The sequence below is a fragment of the Pleuronectes platessa genome, chromosome 11 (genome assembly GCF_947347685.1).
Source record: "Pleuronectes platessa chromosome 11, fPlePla1.1, whole genome shotgun sequence".
NCBI lineage: Eukaryota > Metazoa > Chordata > Actinopteri > Pleuronectiformes > Pleuronectidae > Pleuronectes > Pleuronectes platessa.
In genome coordinates this window covers 22060544-22085385 of record NC_070636.1, presented here as the reverse complement: position 1 = coordinate 22085385, position 24842 = coordinate 22060544, and the positions used below count along the sequence as shown (strand labels likewise).

At 40.9% G+C, this 24842-nt stretch overlaps 1 protein-coding gene across 1 annotated transcript in view; it reads right to left on the bottom strand.

Moving 5' to 3' along the window:
- The window catches only part of sntg2 (syntrophin, gamma 2), a 68006-nt gene extending 53609 nt beyond the window's left edge, over positions 1-14397 (bottom strand). The window contains exon 1 of the mRNA XM_053435022.1: positions 14231-14397. Coding sequence (XP_053290997.1) covers positions 14231-14299 — 69 coding nt within the window. The 5' untranslated portion in view covers positions 14300-14397. The remainder of the gene's footprint in view (positions 1-14230) is intronic.
- Positions 14398-24842: the final 10445 nt, after the last annotated feature.

Sequence of the window (24842 nt, the reverse complement as noted above, 5' to 3'; positions counted from 1 at the left end):
CACATGAAACACACAGCTCAAACATGCAGACTGGTTTTACCATTTTTTTCTGCACACTAAGCTCATCTTGAAGCCTGCCTTTAAGAAGCAGGACTGGGCTTCACAGCATTTTGGCAAATCCGAATACTTTTGAATGCCTTATCAAATCTAATTAGGATTTTTCCACTTTCATGGAAGATAAAGTTTTAAATAATTCAAACTCAAAGATTAAATTTAAATCCGGTTACGTAAAGTTGCACTGTTTAGAAAATCTGTCAGAATAAATGCACAAAACACTACATTACAAAATATTGCATAGTCTACAATACCCATACCTTACAGGCTTGAACAAAGGATAAGGGGTTATTTGTAGTTTACTTTAAAATGGAAGAACACATTCTTAATGGCTCCAAACAACCCATTGTTAACCACTGGATAAAAAAAATCAATTCTACAAAAAGAGCATAATGTCAGAACATCTTTCCTCATCATTAATTTACAGCATAAACTGAGAAAAGATAATTTAATGTGTCTGACAAGCTGTAAATTAAAGGGCGCTAATGCACTAGGAGAGTGTATACCTCCACTAAGTGTGACTCTAGGGTGAGCGATATGCTAAAATGTTCCAATAGTCCACTGTTAGCACAACAACCGCCAATTGATGATATATTTGTGCAAGTGAGTGTGGGCGTACATGCGCATTGGCGCACAGTAGTACCAGCGAATGCAATTATGGAAAAGCTATGACCAATTGTGATTATATCTCACTTCCCCACCCTGTGGCAAATATACAGGACCTTCCTTTCTTTTGGTTAAGACCAAATTATGTGGTTTTTACTCAGTCTGAGTTTACAGATGTGTCAGATGACACTGTTTGTGTGTGTGTGTGTGTGTGTGTGTGTGTGTGTGGCCAAGTGTGTACATTTGTGTCAAAGTAACAGTGAGAGAGTTAGAGCTGAGGTGAAGGAGCATAGTGAGAAGGGGCTGAATAATCTATAAAGAAAGATGTGCCCATTAAAGTCAAGTTTCAATCATCATGTGGTGATGAATCAGTGTTGATTTTGTGGTGGTGGCAACAAACCAATCCATGTATGGTCACTGAGAAGCTTATAATACATTTAAGCTGCAGCGGGTCAGACACGTCAGCTGTCTGCGTGTCAGTTTGAGTCAGGATGGAGTGAATGAATGGATATTAATATATTGTATGATAAGTGACACTTTGCAGGTTCATTAATGCAGTTCACTGAGTTCTCCAGGAGGCAGACCATCATATCAGCCAGTCTCTGATCGACGATCAACAACAGTTCAGTAAAAAAAAAAAAAATCCTTTATATGAATCTGCTCCAAATGGTATGGGTTCTTCCTGAGGTAATTTGTTTTTACTTCTGAATCAGAAATAGATTAGTATTAAACAATGCAGTGTAATTGTTAAGTTACAATTGCAACACATACAGTATAGGAAAAAGGAAGTATTACAATATAACTGACAGTAATTGATAATAAATCCACTGTAAGTGAAAGGAAAAATGTATAAATAAACATTTTCAGAAAGTAATATTGGAGATAGTACCTCCAGTCCTCTTCATCGTTAGCATGCAGCAGTTAAAGGTCCTGGTTGTGCAGTCCATAAACCATGTTATTGTGGAGAGCCTCATGAAGCAATCAGTGCGCTGGAGTGGGGCGTAAACAGTGTCGATGACGTCACACACAGTTGCCGGGAATGTAAACAACAACCAAGAGGACATGATGTGAGAACTGCCAGGGAGTTTGAACGCAGCCCCACAGCTTCAACGGCTGAGATGCAGAAACTCTCCTTTACGCTAATGTGACATATTTGGTTCAGCAACCCCACCGCCTCTTCTCTCTCTGCTCTCCTGTTATTCCTATTGTTCCAAACTTAGAAGGTGTTGATGGGATCCGTAGCACCGTCCTGTAGCCACGTCTCTGTGGACCACAACACATCAGTCCCACTGATAACTCACTAGGACTTCTATCTTGTCCATGCAAACTGTCCAGCGATCTCCATGTTGTCTGCGACAATATAAAACTAAGAAAGCAAGCAGGGGCAACTGCAACTGGCAGTTGAGGCACGAACAAAAAACTAAAAATAATATTTTTATTTACTCTAGTTTCTTTAGTCAAATCTGGCAGGATAGAGTATATCAGGCTTTCTCTGATGCCGTACATACTGCATACTAGATGTGGGAAAATGTATCGATTCTTCGGTGCATCGCAATGCAGTTTTGGCCGACTCTGCATTGATGTAGAGAAATAATAGATTCATGTTTCAGAGTAATTTTTTTACCAATGTCCAGCCACTGCATGATTATAACCATCGTTGCTTAAGGATCAGGACAGACACACATTAAAGGTCCGGTCGTCTTTTACCATGTCAGGCTCTCCTTTCTGAGTGTTCTCCCTCCACTCTGCCGCTCTCTGACATTAATCAGAAGTTATTAGGACCTGAACATTACTTTGTTTGTTGATTCGCTTTAGAGTTTATGAGGCACGCATTTAAGAAACATGTGCACTGGGCGCACGTAGTTCATCAAAACGAGACACACGCAGCCAGGACATCAGGGTTCAAGTGACCGGAACAACTTGGATTCATTAACCGAGCTCATCGATTAATTACTAAAATACATGTGGTTATCAGTTTTTGTAACGACTGACACAAACAGACACACATACAGGCAGATAATCACATACTGTGGAGTTTTTCTCAGAATCTCTTGTTGACCAGCAGAGTAATACAGATACACTAAAAGCTAAAGATGCAGCACACAAGTCTAATGGAATGAATGTCAAATCAATGTGGAGAGCACTGACTGTAATCAACACACTTTCAATAACAGTAACATTACAAATACTTTTTTATAAAGCACAAATAATGAGGCTAGTGATCATTCAATACCTCTAGGAGTCACACAGTGATTGAAAAAAAAAAACATCATTATAGAAATAAAATTCTTTGATGCATCGATAATCATTTTATCATCAAATCCTAGCCCTCTGATTCGGAATCAAATCGTTCCAATCTGCCATATTTCGGCTTCATTTAAGGATAGTGTTAGCAAGTGGAGAAATGTGATCCATTTTTTTATACGGACTATGGAGCTAACAGTTAGCACATCACCAACAGACCAAAGCCCTACAAGTAGATCCTACGTCACAAATTTTGTGCAGAGCATTTAACACCACTTTAAACTAGGGTTGGTAAGCCTGGAAAAGCGAACAAGAGCATCCTACACTTAATGCAACTGATAAATCCAATTAATTCCCAACAGCCCTCTCATCAAAGCTACGCCCCCAAAGCACATGAACCTGTCGTGCGTATGCCAACCAATCATTTCATTCAATCTGAATAACCAATTGGTTGGGCTTAGTCCTGCAAGGGCTTATGAGACACGTATTGATGGCTATTGGGACTCAAAGAGGATTTCAGCAAAACAAATTACCAAGCCTGCCGTTAATCGTGTGACCCTGGTACATGGATGTATTCATTTATGGAAATTAGTGGAGCCAACGTCAAACAGCAACTTGAGGATCTGTTTCAGGAGTAAGTAAAGTAAAACTCCTCTGTCACTGCATTTGTATGTCCAGCCTTGGAACAGAGCTTGTTTCTCAACAGTATAGCAGCTTGATGTGTTTAGATAAAGATGTTAGTTTTTGTGCCATCATTCCAACTGCGTATCTTAACAACCCTGACATTTCAGCCTCCTCAGCCACTCCGGTTTGATATGGAAATATTTGACATTTGAGTTTACTTTGGTTGCAGTGGAAGACAAACTTTCCAGACACTGATAACCTTGAAAAGCACCGCAGCTGTCAAGTGACACATACTTACTAGTGACACAGAGACATCACCAGCAGCCAGGGCTGAGTGCCACACTCTCCAGATGCACACTCTCTTTTTCATCCTGATCAATCACATAACGTCTGGAAAACGTCTAGCCGGCGAACGTTTTCTACCCTTAATCCACTTACAGCTCTCCCCACTGAATCACCCTTTAGTTCCATCAGTTCAGTTTAACATTAACAAACCCCTCATCATGGATTTCATACAGTTTCAACCATGATTCATGAGTTTTGATCAGTGGAGCTGTCTCTGGGCCATAACCACACTTCACTCCCAATTTTGCCTCTGGCTACAGGCCAGACTACAATAAAAGCCCATCCATCTGAACCTAGAGGTTATTAATGAGGATGAAATATTAAAAGGCCTGAAAAATCCAACCAGCTCCCACATCCTGATTGGCCTAAACCGTTTAACCATATACGGCAACAAGAAATAACTACTAATGTGCCAATTAATTTTACACTTTTTTTTATACTGATGGTCTCATTATGCTCGAATGGTAAGCTCAGACTCAGACATGCACTCACTGCAGCTCTACAACATGGTTTCTTTTTCCAGATGGGAAACGGCTGAGCAGTGTGTATGTCAAGTACAGGATAATGCTTGCTGGTGTCACAATTACTGCTTGTGTCAAGCTGAGCACTTTCAACAGGACCCTTTAAAGGTCTTTGCATTTAAAAATCCTGAGCATTAGCTGAAAGCACAAAAAAGCAAAACCCAGAATTCAGCATGTGTCTTCATTTTGAGGTCAATTAAATCTACCCTGAGATTATGTCAGCTGTGAAATGGCCACAGATGTAAATGCTAAATGGTTTATATAATAGTCATTTTCTAGGCTTGAGGACCACCCAAAGCCCTTTACACTAGAGTGCACCCATTCACACACACATTTGTGCATCTATTAGCAGCAGTTCTTTTTCTATGAGGCACAACTCAGGGCTCAGCATCTTGCCCAAGGAGAATTCGGCATGCAGATGGGTAAGACTGGGACATTACTGCCGACCTACTGGTTGGAGGACGACTGCTCGACACCTCACGTACCATCTTAAGGTTATACAATAATGTAAATTATCATACAGTTTCTTTTTTATCATTAATTGTTAAAAATCAATTATTTGAGAGCTTCAAAGTGCAGCTGCATATGCATAACAACTCAGAAATGGATAGGTAAAGGTCCTATTCTCTTTATTTAGTTTTTCTGCAACACTGTTTATACAGACAGGTCTAGCTTCCACAGCAAAAGTGCACGCACCCATATTTTGCAAAACGTGAGCAATAGCATTTTTGCCAGTATGCACATTTCAAAGTTGCAAACATGCAAGTTTGAGAAATCCAATGCTAAACTATGGCAAAGTTACCTTCAGTTTGCAAAAAACAACATACAATTCTGCACATCATGCATCACGCATCATCTTAAACGAGACAACTTTGAATGTGGCTTTAGCATGCTGCTGATTAATAATTACTTTTACTAGAGCTATTTTCACCCCTGTCAATCAAGATTAAGAATTAGCAGCTCTTCACTGCTCAACCTCTGTGACTTTTTAAAGGACTGTATCAGGAAACAGTCGGCAGTCATCTAATTTACAGTGATGGATTATGTTCGTCAATGGAGCAGCATGTCTCTCATTTGTTTTGAATATGCTTCTTAAAATTAAATGCACTGATAAAAACAATCAAATGAAGTCAACCACGCTCAGTCTCTCTTCATACCCTAACGGCAGCAGCTCATGACTCAGGGGTAACCTGCAGCAGGACTCTGGAACAGTAAATATAGATTCACCTATTAATAAGTAACATGTAATACAGCATGTTTATTTTATTTTATACAATTAACCAAGGTGCAAAAACAACAAGCATTTAGAGAAATTATGTGCCAGACTATTTCTTGGCTGGGTGCAGTGGCACACATTGTTGTTTTGCCACTTTGCTCTTTGTACAGATCAAACGGTTACGTTTAATTTCTGCTTCCAGTTTTCTTGCTGTGCTAAGTTGGCCAGCTGCTGGCCATAGCCACATATTTAGCCTGCAGCCATGAGCGTGTTATCAATCTTGTCATCTGACTCTTGGCAAGAGAGGGAATTACTGTTTTCCTAAAATGTCAAACCTTGACTTCAAAGCAAATCATTTATCATGGGCATTTCAAAGTTTCTCATACAACAGCGAAGCTGCTGAGTATTAGAAAAAGTTGTTTTATATGTTCACCAACATTTGAGCGATACATATTTGAACACAGACTACAAATCCGAAGAAGCTACTTGGCATATAATGATGTGTGATGATGTGTTTGATGTTTCTATGTGACAAATCCTGATTTGAATATCACGTTTACTCAATAACTGTAAATTGATTACCTCACATGCTTTAGATAAATAATTCCCCTATGTGTCAGTAAATCCACTGTATGCATTACAACGCTGTAAGTAAATATCCTGCAAGGTCAAAATACTGTAGCTATGGATGGAGCTCTCCTCTAATGCTCAGCACTCCTAGAGATGTGGTATGGTACATCTCCCGTGATGCACCTTGTTCAATCTTCCACTCAGAGCGGCTCTGTTGGGAATCAAAACCAATTGATGTATTTCCTCGCTATTGTATATTCATTGTTTGAATAGGCTTATCTCACAGAGCTTTACTGCTCAAATATCAGCACGGTGTACGGTGTCCATCTAACATGAGAATTTTGAATGTGGTTTGGTAAATGTGAAAAAAAACTACATGAAGGGAATTACTCTAAAAGAAATAAAATTGTCTTTAAACACTAATGCACGTGTTTTTCTCTTTCATTTTCATACAATACAGAAAATGTATTTAGGAATGCAATATGCAGTAATAGGAGCCTGCACTGAGTGGGTAATAGGTGCTATTATATTGGCACTATGGGGGGGGGGGGGGGAATTGTTTATTCTTCCAAACATAATTTATTCCCATTCCAATAACATATTCAGACTTAAACACCAGAACTGTTGTGTTGCATTTCAACAAACAGTTGTTTGAAGTTATAAGTGTCCACAACAATCCAGTATCAGCTGCTACAGGGACAAGGTAGGCTTCTTTATATCTCACTTAAAAATGAATTGGGACATTAAAATGCATAAGTTTCCTGCTTTGAATCCATATAAAAATGCTAATGAAGCGCTGTGGGTATTAATAATGCAGAGTATGAGTTTTGCTTTATTTACTAGGGAAACATTTCAAGGAGGGTTCTAGATAGTGACAGCACTATTTGTTTTGATGTATCAAGATTTATGACACTACATATCCTCTTGACATTTAAAAAATTAAAACACCACCTAATTAAGAATTTAATGAGTCAGTTGAATAATGGAGTTTGACTGTGCACAATGCTCTATAATATGTATCTTTGCACTTCCTACAGTGACTAATTACAAGCTTAAAAAAAACAAATTCATGATGTAACAGTGGATTCTGCCCTTTGGCCCATTTACCAACGCTCATTGGTTCCTCCTGCCGTTAGCTCTTATGCCACCAGGAGATTAACATAGTTAAGTCCCGATCCACCGGACAGGAAATTAAATATGTATATACTCCTATTCAGTATAGTAAAAAATTTGATACAGCATATATAGGAAATGCTTTAAGGCATGAAACAACATGTTTACTTTAGTTACATTAAATAAAACAGTCATTTTGAAGAGCCTGACTCCAGTGATAGCAGGAAAATTGAATATTGACTTTTGTTAAGAAACTCAGAATCAGTTTTACAATAAAAAGCCTGGTTGTTTTGTGTCCTTTCCAATTACCTGAGTAGCTCCAGGACAATGAAAAGCAAAAGAGAATAGGGCACATTTTCATGTTCCAACAGGAGGTTGGAATGATTTGAGTTCCTGAATACAAAAGCATCGACTTATACACCTCACTGGGGTATAATTATGCTTCTACAGCTCTTTCTAAGAGAAGCCCGGAGGCATGTGACCACAGGGGCCTAGACATTTTACATATTAATATGCCTTTAAAGCGGGGGCGGACAATCTATGATTGTCTGATAATCATATTGAGTCCTCTCTATTTATTCCCAATTGTTGGGATCTAAGTTTTGGATTGTTTTTGCTGCATGTTACTTCTCTAAGCTTCCTTGACCAACAAGTAGATATCACCAGCAGTCAGCCACCAAGCAGCCTTGGGTTTCGGCCTTTATGAAGTTTGCAGATTCTAACTGTTAAGCTTTCTCAAGTTGTAAGTTGTGATAATTTTTTATATATAAATATATATATATATATATAATATACAATTATTTTTTCCACTGACGTATATGTCCCTCCTGTGGTAGACCAATGTAATTGATAATTTGGGGGAAAAGAGATAGGTTGAAAAGAAGGCAAATCCAGCCAGTAGGGTCAGATGGGCAGGAATGATTTTGTTGGTGTCACCACAAAACCTTTGCGTAGTAGTGTTGGAGCATTTTCTGAATCTCCTTACATTTTGCAAATGTTTGGTTGACCATTGGTGGATGCAACAGACATGATGATGTCATTTTTGACACTGGGTGTCAAGTTGGAGTTGGCAGTAAGCACCAACAGGTAGGAAAGTTTAAGTATGTGGGAGCACATTTCTGATATCATAAACAAACAAAAAACATAAATCCAGCCCAGCTCTTATCCTGGCACTTACTTCATAGTAAGTTTCAAATGCAAAATGAATTGCCCCTGTGGACTTTGTTGAATAATGGTGTAAAAGCCATTTATATTTGGAACTTATTTGTCTCCATAAAACTGTACATTTGGAAGGTATTTTTTACAGCTTGTGATACCATCTGTTCATAAATAAAAAAATAAAAAATGTTTATCATGCTCAGGAACCTCTCCCATGCAGTGGATGACAACCCAACCATTATCCTTAAACTCACCCTTCTTTTTAGCAAACTCTTCTAATACAGCAACAATCTCACCTTTGTGTAGTTTGTTAAAGTAGGTTTTCCATTGCTCGCTTTATTGTGGTGCCCTTAGCCATAATGGGCTCATAACTGCCCCCTGAGGCTTGACAGATGGCAAGACCCACAGTTGTTTTTCCTCAGTGGCCGTGAGGGCAAAAAATTTGTCTATTTTACCCTCATAACTGACTTTGACAAACAAAAAGATTGGTGAGATTTATGCTCGATTGAAATTGTTTTCAAACTCTATTTGTGGGTTTTGCTATGGAGAAATAATGTTTAATTTTCTAACTGGTTAACCAACCCAACTCCAATAAAAAGGAGCTCACAGCCACTAACCTGAGCTTTTCTATGGGACCTTCTTGGACAGTCTCCCATGTGGTGGATACCTAAAAGGGTCTTGGATCATTAGTTTAAAATTAGCTAGAAGTTACTAAGATCTTAGGAGGGAATTTACAGATTTAAAATGAACTGATGCGACTGGAGAACCTCTTCAGCCTTTACCATGACAGGGCCTCATGTCAATACCTGAACTTACATACTGCGTTTTCAAGAAGTACTGCTTGAAATAAGAGATGGGCGGTCGTCTCTCACAGCATGAGGAGGCAGGAAAACATTCTGCAACCATGCCTGTCCATCACAGCTCTAATATATCCTGACATCCATTTCAAACACACAACCGGACCCATATGCTCACATTCACTGCAGGCACAGACCTGTGTATACGGTAACTACAGTTCACTGTAACTGCAGAAGCACCTTTAACATCAAATAGCAAGCTGCATTTAATTTACCTCTTTCTTTCCTCTCCTGTACCCTGCATCGGTTACTAAAATCTTCACACTAATGATTCAGAAATAGAGCTGAAATTTGGAGGACAACTTATATTTTTGACTTGTACCTAATGTATCATGGTGAAAACAAACAGAGGATAGGAGTGTCTCCTCATCGCTTTTATCTAATCAGTGATTGCCAATCACTGAACTCGATGTATCTGCATCTTTCAGAAGGTAACATTTATAATTTTTAAAAGACCTTGTTAGAAGCTTTTTCTGATTGAAGGTCGATTTCAAAATAAAATAATGAAGAGAGCAGGCTGACATAACCTGTCTATGAGACTTGGCAGAAATTGGCAGTTTAAGAACAGATTCGCTGGATGGAAATTGTGTTGGAACATAATTACCTTTTCTATTTGGCAAAGCACTACATCTGGCTTATGTTTTCCAGAAACGGGGGCCTGTAATATTACACAGTCAGGTACTTAGTGTAAAGATAACTTGTGACACTCTGCATGAAAAAAGGCATCTGTATGTAATTAATTTAACATTAATTTGTTGAACATAAAATTTGGACCATTAGAGACATTCAGTTAATAGTTACCTGTAAAATAACAGCTTAATATCGTGGAAGAGCAATCAAGTCTATTGTTAACAGTGTAAAAACAGCACACCAGGTGATCATAAATGTGCATGATGGACTGAAAGCCTCACAAACAAAACAGTCCTTTCCTCACCTTCATGGTCAAATTTGAGAAATCTCTATGTTAACTTTGATCTAATCTATGAACAGATTTTACACTTGAATATTCAGAATCTACAGGGGACTGACAAGATTTTGGGGCCGGAGGCCTTCTGGTTTCAGTTTCTAATTTGACTAATTATGTTAAACAGCCCCTGTAATGAGAAAAAGAGGCGGAACGCTTTGGCCTAAATGCATCGGTTATTGGGTATTACACTTATCTGAATTCATATTCAGATAGCCGTTAATAGTGATTAGCCAAAATGTCGCTAGTTGTAGATGTCGTCTCACCAATCAGACTCCTTTCTCGAGTCTCACATTGCTAGTTGGACTGTAAACACCGTATGGCAAATGGAAGACAGAGACTTGGTCTGGTCATGGATATCATCCGTCTACACAGGAAGCACCATCATATTTTCCGTTGCCCTTAGTGGCTTAGACATCTTCAATCAGGCTAAGCATTTCGATTACCATATCTATTAACTAATTGTGCTTCCAACCAAGAAATATTGCAGTATTTGTTGTGTCTGGAGCTGGAGATGATTGGTCATGCTTTTGTGTCCTCCTGACCGGACTAATGTAATTCCAATGTCTACTTAATCACCTCTGAACTGTCTACAAATAGTCCAGAAGCTGCTGCGAGGCTGTTTACCACATCCAACAGGACGAAATACCAGTGGGTCTGTTAGGTCATCTGCCCAGGGCCTACTGGGTGTCCCACATTCGGGGGTGAAAATAATTTAAGAAACATTAAGAAACTCTTTCATTAGGCTTGTGATCTGCAGTCTCTGTAGAATCGTTTGAATAACAGACCCATCTGTTCACATTAGGGATGGGCATAATTAATCGACGATCGATTAACTGATCATTAAGAATTTCCTCGATGAAATAATTTTTTCATTGAGGAATTCGCTAATTACACATATGACCACGGGGGGCAGTGTTTGAAAAAAACGCCACAGTCCTACTCAGTTACCTGCGACTGGCTGCGAGTTACCGTGTAGTTCCATTTCCAAAGTAAACATGAAGAGGTCACGGCGAAGTGTTGCATGGGACCATTTTGAGTTAAAAAAAGACTTGGTTCACTGCCAACACTGCGAAGCTATCCCAGAGGCTGGGGGAGACAAGGAGCCTGCGTTGTCTGACACGGACGAGGGGAGCGCAAACACCGGAGCCGCGGCCAGGCTAGCCAAGTTAGCACGGAGCTACCTGTGTATCACGGCGACGTCAGTCCCCTCAGAGCGGGTTTTTCTGCGGCTGGACTGACGGTCACCAGGCTGCGTTCGCGTCTGACCCCAGAGCATGTTATCATGCTCATCTTTCTCAACACAAATCCGTAGGCTGGTGCTGAAGTTGTATGTGAGTTACTGGTTATTTTTATGAAGCTTTCTCGACTCAGTACCTTGTTTGATAGTTTTGAGTTACATTTGGCAAAACCTGTCAGACCTAAGTATTGTATATTTGCAGTTGTTGTTTAACATTATGTTTTTTTATATTATTATTATTTTATTTTGGAGGAAACAAAACGAGGGTCAGTTGTGTTTGGTAGCACCGGCTTCTAGCTGTCGGCTCCGCTGCTTAAGATTACGGCAGCGCATATTTTGTTCATCTTGTAATAAAGATCTCAATGAGGAAACACGCTTTTTTTCCCCACTGCATTTTAATGTAGCTTATAATAGTGAATTTTTGAACTTGAAAATATTAATGATTAATCGAAAATTCGTCATTAACTCTCCCGACGATCGACGAAGACAATTTAATCGAACGCCCATCCCTAGTTCACATTGGCCTTTGTTTCACCCAGAGAAGTCTAGTGCTTGTCCTTTAGTTTATGTCTTCTGGGGGTCCTTGGTTTCCTGTGATTTTAGTCTACCTTTTTATGGTCCTCTCTTACAATTTCCTCTTGTGGTTTATGCTTTTATTGTTGTACATTTGTACATTTTTATGATCTGTTTTGGGAAGCAAGTATTTCTCTGAAAGGTGCTATACCAAATAAATGTATTATTATTAAATGTTTGATTGAATGTGTAGTTATGACTCTGGCTCGATTCATTTAGATCTGCTTGGTCTTGTTATGTTGAAATAACTGCCAAGGGGTATTGCAAAGATGGGTCCTGAATAGTGAGACTGGCCTAAAAGGACTTTGTTTTCCATGCAGTCAAAGATGGTTAATATTTAACCTTAGGGGGTCTGTTAACTGAACTAAGAATTAGAATCTCTGGGGTCCAAGCAGTTTGGGTGGATTTAAATTAATATATCCTATTTTATTGTTCACGAAATGTAGTTTTCGTCAGTCACCCAAGACTTTCAAGATTTGGCATTAAATCAGGTGAAGTAAAGTAGATTTAGATTGTTAAACAAAAAGGTTACTCCAGAGCTATTTTGCAAAGCATGGTGATCTTTCCTTACGTCTTTGTTTTGGCTCCACTTCAAGCATTTTACTTCAAGGTTGTGTACATTGCTTCATGACCTCATAACCCCTAACCCTATGTATCAATTGGCATGTTGATTGAGGTTATAAAAGCAATAGTTTGATAAAAGTAGGAAAGGTTTCTATGATTCACGGTACAAAAGATGAACTGTTGACAATTTGTCAAAGAAAACAAAGCAATTTTTATACATAGTGCCTGTTTGATCCGACCTTCATAATTTTCCTGCATGAAAACGCCCCAACAGAATGTCATAAAGACAAAACCAAACATTGTATTGGTGTCATAGAAGCCTTAAAATGTACTGACATTTTGATGAATAGTCTTTGGCTTGTAAAGTCCCAGATTGATGTATGAAACAATCTCTTGAAAAACCCAAGATCAGCAAAGATTTGTCATGATTTGACGAGCGGAACTGACTAGGGATCAGAACGATGCAATAGGGCTCCAGCAGCTTTACTGTTTAGACCCTTTAAAACTTCACATAAAAACAAATGAGTGACGCGTGACACACTAATGGAAGGTGTTCATGGAAGGAGGTAGATAGGCTATGTAAGACAATCATTATCAAATGTTATGTAATTATTTGTATTCCCAGTAAGATTGTCTTGTAAATTGTATGCGTTTGTATTGCATTTTATTTTAATCAACCCACACAGAAGATGTGAAAGGCGGTTAAAAGATTCAAAATGATTTGCTTTCTTGTTCAAGTAGCCTGACCACAATGCCCAATTAAGTATGAAGCCGTTAAGAATCACTGTGTGTATGAACGTCTGTATCCGATAAAAGAAAAAGAATGGTAATGACAGCCATTGTGTAACTGAGGAACCAGAACAATACAACCAGCAGACAATATATTATTTATCTGGCACTTACTGAAACTAATTGATGTTGATCACAGATATACACAGGCTGCTGGTTAATACAACTTTCTCAGATGTACAGACAGTGCTTACCAAGACAAGATATTAAGTTATAATAGAGAAGCTACTCTGTGTGTGTAACCAAAACACCCTGGACCCCCACATGTGAGGAACGTCACACCAGCCTCCACTCACATATCTACAAATTTCAAGCTGACTTGTTCGTGGATCCGAGTACATGACTTTTACATGACAGTTACTAGCCTTAGCGGAATTAACATAGTCTCATGGTGGATTCGGCATCAACGTATTGATCATTTATAAACGACACACTGCAGTGGTTCAAAGAAAACCTCTGTGAACTTGTAGCGCGGCACGAACAGGTCGCGGCCGCCTTGGAAGATGTAACGTTATTTGCACCAGTGATGGACGGAGGGTTACTTATTAAAGCTGTTTATAAAAGTTAGAAACTGCCTCATGTAACAGTGCCACGGTTTATTAAAAATATGTCGGACATTTATATTTGAAATGCAGCTGGGAATTGGCAAGTATTGGTAAGTAGAGGGACGAGGCGGATAGTGTTTTAAAGACAGCCGGGGCTCAGTGCATCACACGGTGTCAGGGGAATCAAAACGACTGATCTGTGAATGAAGTTCACGGCTGTGAGATCTCACGGCGCAGGCTCACTCACCGAAGTTGGCAGCGGGAGGCTGGCGGGTCGCTCGATCAGCTCAGCCTTCTGTTTCCCGGTCACATTCATCTCCCATTAAAAAAAGCTGCTTTTTCCTCTCCGTCCGCTCACTTCGACGAGAGTTTCTCAAGTCATTTATCCAGCGATGCGCCGCCCGACCGCGAGTATTATTCACCGGCGTCCCGTTCCACGACCCAGGCGGGCGGAGACAGCATCCCTGTCCGCTCGAACAGGCGCGTCGGGCTTTATACACAGAGCCGCCGTGCGCGTGTCGCTGCCTGTGCGCTGGAATCACACCCGTCTCTCCCGCTGCAGACAAATAGTCGACGATCTCTGTTTGCTCCTCCGGCTCCGGCAGCTGAGTGTGAGGCTCCTCCGCTGCTCATCTGTCTGCATGCCTCTCCACCTGCTCTCCCATTAACCATTCCTGCGTCAAACCCCAGTAACCCGTTCACTCTGCACTATGTCATCACCATCACTCACTCATGTGTTCATACAGTTGATTGGGGGGGGGGGGGGGGGGGGGGGGACATAATACAATCAGCAGCTATTATAGTCTTTGGTCCTGAGCTGCCTCTGGTGAGAAAATGTCCCCACACAAAACAGCAGTAGCCGACGGACTGCAGCTCTCTCGTTCGACTCTGTTTTCGTGGAGCTCAGCTTAATGAATATTGGCACAAATGAGTTTCTGTGGACATGTGGGAACGCTCAGGTGCTGCAGCATTGAGATGAGCTGGCCTCGCTCATCTTTTCAGGTGGAGGGGAGGTGGATCAGGGATCAGGATTTGAGCCAGTCCTAACACCGACTCCTTATCGCGGGCACGGGGGGATCTGGCTCTGCTGTCTGACTCCTGCAACCTTCAGACTGGCTTTGGATTTAAGGGGCACAGAAGGGTTTGCACACAGAAGATGGCAACTCTTCCAATAAGCGTCCCTCTTGTGTGCACACAGTACCTGAGAGATGGTTTCACTTTGTAGGATTACGTCTATCTACCAATTCCAGAAATCTCTGTTTGTCTGGATGTGGCTCGCATATCTCGAGAACTCTTATCCTAATGGGCTTCTCACTTGTGTATAGTTAAGTTAATAAAACGTCCAATGTTATTAGAATGGGAATAAGTAGGCAAACAGCATCTTGCAGTCAGAGGGGTGGAGCAGCGTGGCTTAACAGGCATGCAGTCGGCAGACATGTCTTCTATGTCCTCAGATAACCTACAGGGTATTCACGTCCGGTGATGAGTAATGAGCACAATCCGATAACCTACAGAGACAGTGTCCCTCTGTCACTGAAATCAAACTGTAAGTTTGCCTGACTAACTCATACAGCTGGTGTATTCCAGGAATGAGAATACATTGTGCATTATCATGTGGTTTTTGTTACGGATCAATAGTGCACAGCTCTCAGTTTATTCTTTTAGCAGTGGAGCACAAATGCATCCTGGGCCACATATGAAGGACCTCCTTCTCAGCTGACATCCATTGACTTTCACTATGAACTGAACCCATTTAAACTCTTATCTGTGCCTGCTGATAATATCGCCAAAATCAACACTGACCACGACGTCATGACAGATGCTTTTCTGTAAGTGGTGAAATCTTTTTTCCACTAGAGCTGCACAAGATTCATTCAGCGCCTCCTGACTCCTCTCTCTCTCTCATGCCGACACACACACACACACAAACAGTGACATTGGACAAATCTTTGGAGTCAGAGTGTGTCAAAACAACATAATATGGTCCTAACTAACACAAATGACATACGTGTTAATTTGCATGTAGAGCAGAGAAGTGACATCTAATCAAAAGTGGTCCCCAGAGACACATTCAGGACATTCTAATAGCAGGTGTGTATGGGGTCTCTGTGACTCCTATATCTCATCCCCAAAATGGCTTCACAATTGGTTTGTGTTATGAGCCCAGGGAAGTGCAGTGTTAAATTTGGTGGGATTTAGACCTGTGATGTGTTCAATATTAATAAAATGTGAATAAACAGGCAGTCAGCGCCCGGTAGCAGCAGTTTGTTGATCCAAACAGCACATTCACAACAATAGAGTTCATGACAAGGCAATAAAAACTGATTCTGTAGTTCGGGTTCCGTGTTATGAGTTAAGTGTTGTGCATTAGTGCTTAAAAAGTGATACCATTGAATGGTGTGCCTTTAGGCACTCAATAAATGTGGTTATCAAAATAAAATCAAAGAAGGGAAAAGATAGCCAATTTATTGATTAAGATCAGTCTCATTTAGATCTAGTTCACTTAGAAATCTCAATATGTACTATTAAAGATTATATAATGAAAAGTGAAGGCTATGGAGTTCTTAACAGTGTAACGGTTGGCAAAGTGCACTTATTCAACATTAATGACAGAACATTTGTGAAAGAAAAATTTATAATGAACATAATAAAGTATAAAAACACAAATTACTAAACAAACGTACTAACTAACAAGGATCTGTATGTGTGTGTGTGTGTATCCAAATTAGGGGTTCTCAAAATGGTGGTTGACCAGGAGAGTAAAGGCCAATGTATGCTTCTCCGTTTTGACGGACACGGACAGATAGGACCGCCCTCTCCAACGTGGAACGCCCTCTCCGTGCCTCTCCGAGGCTCCTCGGAGAGCTTTTCGTGCAGCTCTCATTTTTCTAACTACACGTCGAAATGACGGACAGCCCACGGATAGCACTTGGCTGTGATTGGTCCGCCCAGCCAGCATTTCGGAATGGAAACTTCCTGTTCCATTCCCTACATCACAATAAACCAAAATCACAACTACGACTCTATGATTAATGTGACAAGTGTGTTAAGCCAGCGGCGTTGTCCGGCTGACGGTGGCTGGTTAGAGCACTTACAGCATGTGTGTACGGTCACATGAAGTTATAACGAACTTTCATAACGGGGCTAGCGGCGGGAACAGCGCACAAACCCGCTGACTTTAATCCCACGGCTGTCATGACACTGTTTCTCAAACACCGTCAGGTTAGAAGCAAACACTTGGTAGTAGTTAGTATCGGGTGTCCGTGCTGTCTGTGTGTGGAAGCTGGGGGGAAGCTAGCTGCCTCCGTGTAGCTTCAAGCTGTTGCAGCTGTTGAATTAGCAACGCAGTTTGGAAACAAGACCGGGGAACCGCTGCGTTAAGACACGATAACATAAGCATTATGACTCGCTGGGTGTCACTTTATTTCAGCAAAAACTGTCGCGTCATCAACATCCTTTTTCTGTTAGTTGCCATCGTTCACTGTGTGTGAGGAGCCGGGAGGACGTAAATAAACCAGCGTGGACTTCTTCTATATACCTCATGAGGTAGGCTTCTCTAAGCTCGACTTCCGTTTCGCCATCTACTGTTCTGGCGGTGAATTGTTTTCACAACAAAAAGGCTCGTAAAACTATAAATCAAAAAGGGTCCGTCCGATCCGTCCCTCCGTCATTCCGAAACGGACTCGGAGAAGCATACTGAGGCCTTAACACCTTCCTGTGGGCTTTTACGATGCCCCCTCAGATAGCAGCCCCCCCCCCCCCCCCCACCTTCCTATGAAGTGGGGAAGGAGATAAGTAAGGTGAAAACTATGCGTGTCTTTGTAGATGTTAATCAGAGAATGCAAGAGTCAGAGAGACCTACAAAGGAAGCCTGTGAAGGGCCTATCTAACATTAGCTTTCATTTAACTTGTTGCCACAATATCACACCACATATCAAACTTATAAACACACACAGAATCAAATAAACAGTATTGCTTAGCATGTATAACTATTAAGCCCAGGTTGCTACCAGTCCGAGGGGAAAAGGAAAGAAGTTGCTGTTCAGTTTGCAGTTCTGTGACGTCTCCAGTGGGTCGAATGGTCTCTGCCTTAGCGTTACTGTGGAGCCGTGTGCTCAGATGCTGGTTCGAAGTCCTTACCTGCAGGACATTGAGTCGCTGCTAGGAAGTTGTAGAGCTTGAAGGGCGAGGAGATTTCCTTGAGAAGATGAGTTGGAGAGCTGCACCTCTGACCTCCGATTGTTGGTGGGAAGAGAACATGTGCTGGAGCAGTCAGGTTTCTCCCTCTCGCCGATGCAGGAGGAGAAGCCGGCAGCCTCAATCCTTGAAGAGTTGTGGGAAGAGCTGGAGCAGCCTTCCGCTCTCAGAGGAATAGGAGAAAGAGAGTGAATTTGGGGAGAACATCGGCTTATATTGGCCCGGTGGCCCCCAGGTCATGAGACCCGAGTGACCAATTGGAGTTGACTTTTGTGGTTTTTCACACCTATGTGTGAAGTCCACCAGAAGAGAAGGAACCTGTTGCCCCCTGGGAGCCTGAGTTCCTTGACCGTCTCAGAACAATGAAACCTATGGCATCTTGGGAGATTGAGTTCGCTCCAGCACATGCTTTCTCAAAAACATGTGGCCGAACGTTGGTTTCACAAAAACCATGGCCCAACATAAGCTTAACAAACTTTGAAAAAGTCGCACTGCTTCAGGGCTCTATGGACTGAGTCCAGCAGCCAGTCTTTACTTGCCAATTACTGCAGGTCAATTTCACAGTTTCAGAGAGAAAGCTGCAGACAGTGTTACCCCAGGCCAAGAAACAGCCTATTCCAAACAGGCTGGTTTAAAATGACCACTGCACTACTGTCTATAACTTGTACCAGACTTTACCTTTATATATTTTTTTGCTCAGCATTCAAGATTTGTGTGTATCTGGGTGAGCTACATTGATGGCCCTCTACAAAGCACTGTATCACAGCACACAACTACGATCAGAGGAATAGAAAAGGTGTGATTATTATGAAGGCCTCTTAAGAATCAGAATCAGAAAGTATTTACACTTCAATGACTGAAGACCACTCATGACATCATATTTTTTCGTTTGCAACAGGGTGCGAGATGATGTTTTAGCACTGGTTATGGATTTCAGCTGAATTTATTCTCCAACTTTTTGTGGGCTACTTCAAACAGAGACGGCCTTGTGGGATTTAGTATGCAGCCTTGAGTTTTAGTTAAGCCAATATTCTTTTACAGGCAGAGCAGAGCTGCAGAAAAAAACAACGCTTTAATGTATGTAAGAGCTCGAAAGTCTGAGCAAAAAAGATTTCATGCCACACTCATGGACTCCGTAAATAGAGCAGCTAACATTATAGTTATTCTCTATAATGGGAAAGTAAACTGCAGCATTAATTCTTACAAGCAACAATGCCTTTTCAACTGTCTGAGGCGAGGCTACTTTATGAAATATACTGACTCTACTAGCAGTAGTGACGCCACTGCTGTATATGTCCAACAAGAACGACTGCTATGTTAACACGCTAAGTTTCTGTATCAACAGAAACCACTAAGCTCAACAAATCCATGGTGCCAGCAGTCATTTGAATGCTTTCAGTTTTGTTGCTTCTTTGATCCAGTGATTTTGTTTGCTCTCTTTAACCTGGGAATTTTCGGCTAGGATGAATTCAGGACAAAATGGTGGCAGCTTTACCTTGAAAACAAGAAGGAAGAAGTATTGCTGAGGGTTAACCTTCAAAATAACACATAAAGATACAGTGGGGCAAAAAAGTATTTAGTCAGCCACCAATTGTGCAAGTTCTCCCACTTAAATAGATGCGAGAGGCCTGTAATTTTCATCATAGGTATACCTCAACTATGAGAGACAAAATGAGAAAAAAAAATCCAGAAAATCACATTGTCTGATTTTTAAAGAATTTATTTGTAAATTATGGTGGAAAATAAGTATTTGGTCAATAACAAAAGTTCATCTCAATACTTTGTTATATACCCTTTCTTGGCAATGACAGAGGTCAACGTTTTCTGTAATTCTTCACAGCTTTTCACACACTGTTGCTGGTATTTTGGCCCATTCCTCCATGCAGATCTCCTCTAGAGCAGTGATGTTTTGGGGCTGTCGCTGGGCAACACAGACTTTCAACTCCCTCCACAGATTTTCTATGGGGTTGAGATCTGGAGACTGGCTAGGCCACTCCAGGACCTTGAAATGCTTCTTACTCAAAATCTCACGATACATGGCCCCATTCATTCTTTCCTTTACATGGATCAGTCATCCTGGTCCCCTTGCAGAAAAACAGCCCCAAAGCATGATGTTTCCACCCCCTGTCATGTTGTGTCAGTTTAGTTTGTTTATTTCAGCCTTTGTGTTTTCTGTTTCCTGTTTTATTTTGTAGTCTCTGTTCCTTGTGGGTTGTTTCTGTCTTCACTTCCTGTCCTGGTGATTGTTTTTTAACTCCTCATGTGTTGCACCTGTGGCCAATTACCCCTACCTTCCATGTGTGTATTTAAGCCTCTGTGTTTCCTTTGTCCTCTGTCGGATCGTTTGTTCTTACTGGTTGTTCTTGTCGCTCCATGGTGGTGTTCTGTCCTGAGTTCCTGTCCTGATCCCCTGAGCCTCTTCACTTTGAACCCCTCTCGTAAGCTTCCTTGTGTTTTTGTTTTTCACCCTTTAGTGCTCACGTTTGTTTTGTATTGTTAAAGGAACTAGTTTAATTAAAATCACCTTTTGTTTAAAACTCTGCATCTAGGTCCATCTCCTTTCTCAAATCCTAACACCCCCATTCTTCACAGTAGGTATGGTGTTCTTTGGCTGCAACTCGGCATTCTTTCTCCTCCAAACATGACGAGTTGAGTTTTTACCAAAAAGTTCTATTTTGGTTTCATCTGACCTTATGACATTATCCCAATCCTCTTCTGGATCATCCAAATGCTCTCTAGCAAACCTCAGACGGGCCTGGACATGTACTGGCTTAAGCAGGGGGACACGTCTGGCACTGCAGGATTTGAGTCCCTGGCGGCGTAGTGTGTTACTGATGGTAGCCTTTGTTACTTTAGTCCCAGCTCTCTGCAGGTCATTCACTAGGTCCCCCGTGTGGTTCTGGGATTTTTGTTCACCATTCTTGTGATCATTTTGACCCCACGGGGTGAGATCTTGCGTGGAGCCCCAGATCGAGGGAGATTATCAGTGGTCTTGTATGTCTTCCATTTTCTAATAATTGCTCCCACAGTTGATTTCTTCACACCAAGCTGCTTACCTATTGCAGATTCAATCTTCCCAGCCTGGTGCAGGTCTACAGTTTTGTTTCTGGTGTCCTTTGACAGCTCTTTGGTCTTGGCCATAGTGGAGTTTGCAGTGGTGTAAAGTAACAGAGTAAAAGTACTTCGTTACAGTACTTAAGTAGTTTTTTTGAGGATCTATACTTTCCTTGAGTATTTATATTCATCAGGACTTCTACTTTTACTCCACTACATTTAAAAGAAAAAAGATTTACTTTTACTCCGTTACATTGACATTGAACACCTCGTTACTCGTTACAAATTAAAATCTGAATATAATTGTCAATCTCTCATCATGATATTGGATTATCTGGACTGTGCATGTTTGCGCGAGAACGGACGGTGCCTCGCGAGGATTACCTGAGGGCGGGACGGGAGATAAGCCGTCAACCGGACTACCGGGGGGGTAGTCCAGCGCAAGACCCTAATCGTCCGGAGGAAACCTTGTTACGAGTTGTACTTCCTCTAGTGTCCAGTTTGATCGTCTTCTTGGCATTCCGCCATGGCCATGACCGACTCTAGAGGGGCCATTCTGAGGACCTCACTAAACCATCCAATGGGGAGTAGCGATGTGTGTACAAAGGGCAGGGATGTGATCAATGCGAGCACATTCCCCATTCATTTATTCCCTTTAGAATTATCCAGGTGCTCATGCAGGAGCTCGTTTCAGTTCAGTCTTTATTATTCGGTCTGAAATTTGGCCTGTTCTTCTCTGTACTAGCACTCTGCAGTTTGTTAACGAAAGAGATACTATCTTATTTTGTTTGCCTAGAACTTGTTTCCTTTTGCTGAGCTATCATAAGGGGCATTGTGTATCATTCATGCTGCTGATTAGAAAGTGAAAGGTCCAAGTTTAGTGATATTTACAGTTAACAATTTTTTAGTGGTTATACTGTGGTCTATTATTGATCTTAGGAAGACTTAAGAGGCCCTTGTTTATTCTGTTGTGGTGGTTCTTTATTGTCCCTAGAAGATCAGATGCACTAGTCCAATACTATTTGAACCTGGGGTTCAAATGTTTACAAATATACCTTATATGTATATTTTTGTTTTAATTTTTTAGTTAGTTGAAATAAATCCTGATGAGAATAATTTTGGGTTGCTTGTGTCTGTATAGGGCTACCATAAAAAACACTTAGCATGTTTAAGTTTGGTACTTGTACTTTTACTTTTGATACTTAAGTACATTTCAACACCAGATACTTTTGATACTTAAGTACATTTAATATGAGCTACTTTAAGACTTCTACTCAAGTCATTTTCTTACGGGTGAATTTTACTATTACCGAAGTCACTTTCAGGTAAGATATCTGTACTTTTACTCAAGTATGGTTTTCAAATACTTTATACACCACTGGGAATTTGGAGTGTGACTGTTTGAGGTTGTGGACAGGTGTCTTTTATACTGATAACGAGTTCAAACAGGTGCCATTAATACAGGTAACGAGTGGAGGACAGAGGAGCCTCTTAAAGAAGAAGTTACAGGTCTGTGAGAGCCAGAAATCTTGCTTGTTTGTAGGTGACCAAATACTTATTTTACCGATGAATTTACAAATTAATTCATTTAAAATCCTACAATGTGATTTCCTGGATTCTTTCCCCCCATTCTGTCTCTCATAGTTGAAGTGTACCTATGATGACAATTACAGGCTACTCATCTTTTTAAGTGGGAGAACTTGCACAATTGGTGGCTTTTTTGCCCCACTGTAACTGCCCAGTAGCTAAATACTCTACTATAGAATAGCAAGCCTGGCCTTATCCAAAGGTAACAAAATTCACCTCAGCTCACAAACATGCTATATCCATAGACTGTACATACTGATGTATGCTTTTTCATATCCTCCCACTATCTGTAGACAAGGCTAAATATCCTGGATATGAACGCTGCCATTTTGGGATAATGACAAAATTTGGAGCCAGAATCCGCGCAATAGCAATCCTGGTCTGGAGCTGGGGTAGTGAGGTCCCACCAAAACTCTCCCTCGACCAATCCCGGGTCAGTTTTAACTGTCAATCATGACATTTCACTCTGTTTTCAAATTCATGCATATTTTTACTTTTTAGTTTGGTCCATGTCTCATCTGCTTACATGTAGGGGGCACGGTTTGTGTCTTATGCTACAGCCAGCCACCAGGGGGCAATGAAGACCCTTTGGCTTCACTTTTGGAATCCGTCATGTTGTGCAGTCCATGGTTTTACATTACGAACTGTATTGTAACCGGCAAGCTAGTTTACTTTCACTTTAACCAAATTCACCCACAGAGGACATGAACACCAGCGGCAGATGTTTTACACTTTGCATTTGAACAAATTAAACAATACAGATTGACATGTAGGGAAACTAAAGTGAGCTGTAAAAGTGAAATGGATAATATTATATGAATTTATGAGCAGTTACAGCTTATAACCTTTTAATATGAAATAATTTTTTTATTTTAAACCAAACCATCATGATGGAAAATAGCATCTGGTCTCAATGTGTATGAAAGAAAAACATCAGTATGTCCGGCCATATATCAGTTATTTAGTCCTGCAGGCCACCGCGCTCAGCTGCGAACGTGTTGCTCTGTATATTTCTCTTGCATCTTTAACTTCTGTGGGGCTTTGAAAACCTTGAGCCAAAGCTTCAAAGTGACGTACTTTCTACGATATAATCTAAATTTTATTTCCACTTTTATGAGGTTGTGTTGCACGTGTAATACTTATTTTCTAGCCCAAAACCTGGTGTTAAAAATGATACTCCACAGAAAATGTTTAGAACCAGTTTTTTTTCAGGATCATTATCTTATTCATGAATCATGGCTGTTGGGAACGTTCCTGCTGGATTTTGCCATACTGACCTTTATTTGACTCTGCGATTGTAGCTAATGAGGCACAGATTCCTTGGTATAGTTTTTATTTCTCCACTCAATTCTGCTACTGGTGTTTGTGAGGAGCAGGAGCCAAATTTAAACCTTTAAACTTTTAATCTTCTCCTCCCGAGGAAGCAGGTGTGGAGAACTTGTGATTTTGATGAGTAATGCATTTCTGAAACCTTTCTGTTTGGGTTCTGAACAATACCCAGAATTGGGGGCTGCCCCGGTGTATTAATGTAAGTGAATCTAGGTGAAGCTCCTGTTTTAATCCTTCCGTTTCTTTGCACAGCCTTTGTGTGGCTGAATTCTTTGCTTGGCATTAAGGAAGCTGCTCTAAATTGGTTCAGCTTCTATCTTTCTTCCTTTTTTGTTCAGATTGGAAACTCATCAGACAGTAATCCTCTGCAGACAGTGACATGGGCAGGGTTCCTCAAAGTTCGGTCTAAGGTCTTATACTTGCTTAAATTCTATCAGTCTCCCTCTCAATTTAGGCACGTGCACAGCGGTTTTGGGGGGCAGGTGCTCAAAATTATTTATGAAATTAAAAATAATAATACTGAATAAATGAATAATGGCTCCCCTGGACCAGGTAGGGTTACTGATTTTCCCTCATCTGTTTTACTAGTTGATGGCCTGATCCAAGATAAAAGAGAGTTGCTACCCTGAGCTGTTTGCTGCAGTTCCCTGTCCTTCTGTTTTTGGAGTCTCTCTTTTCTTGGCATTATGCTG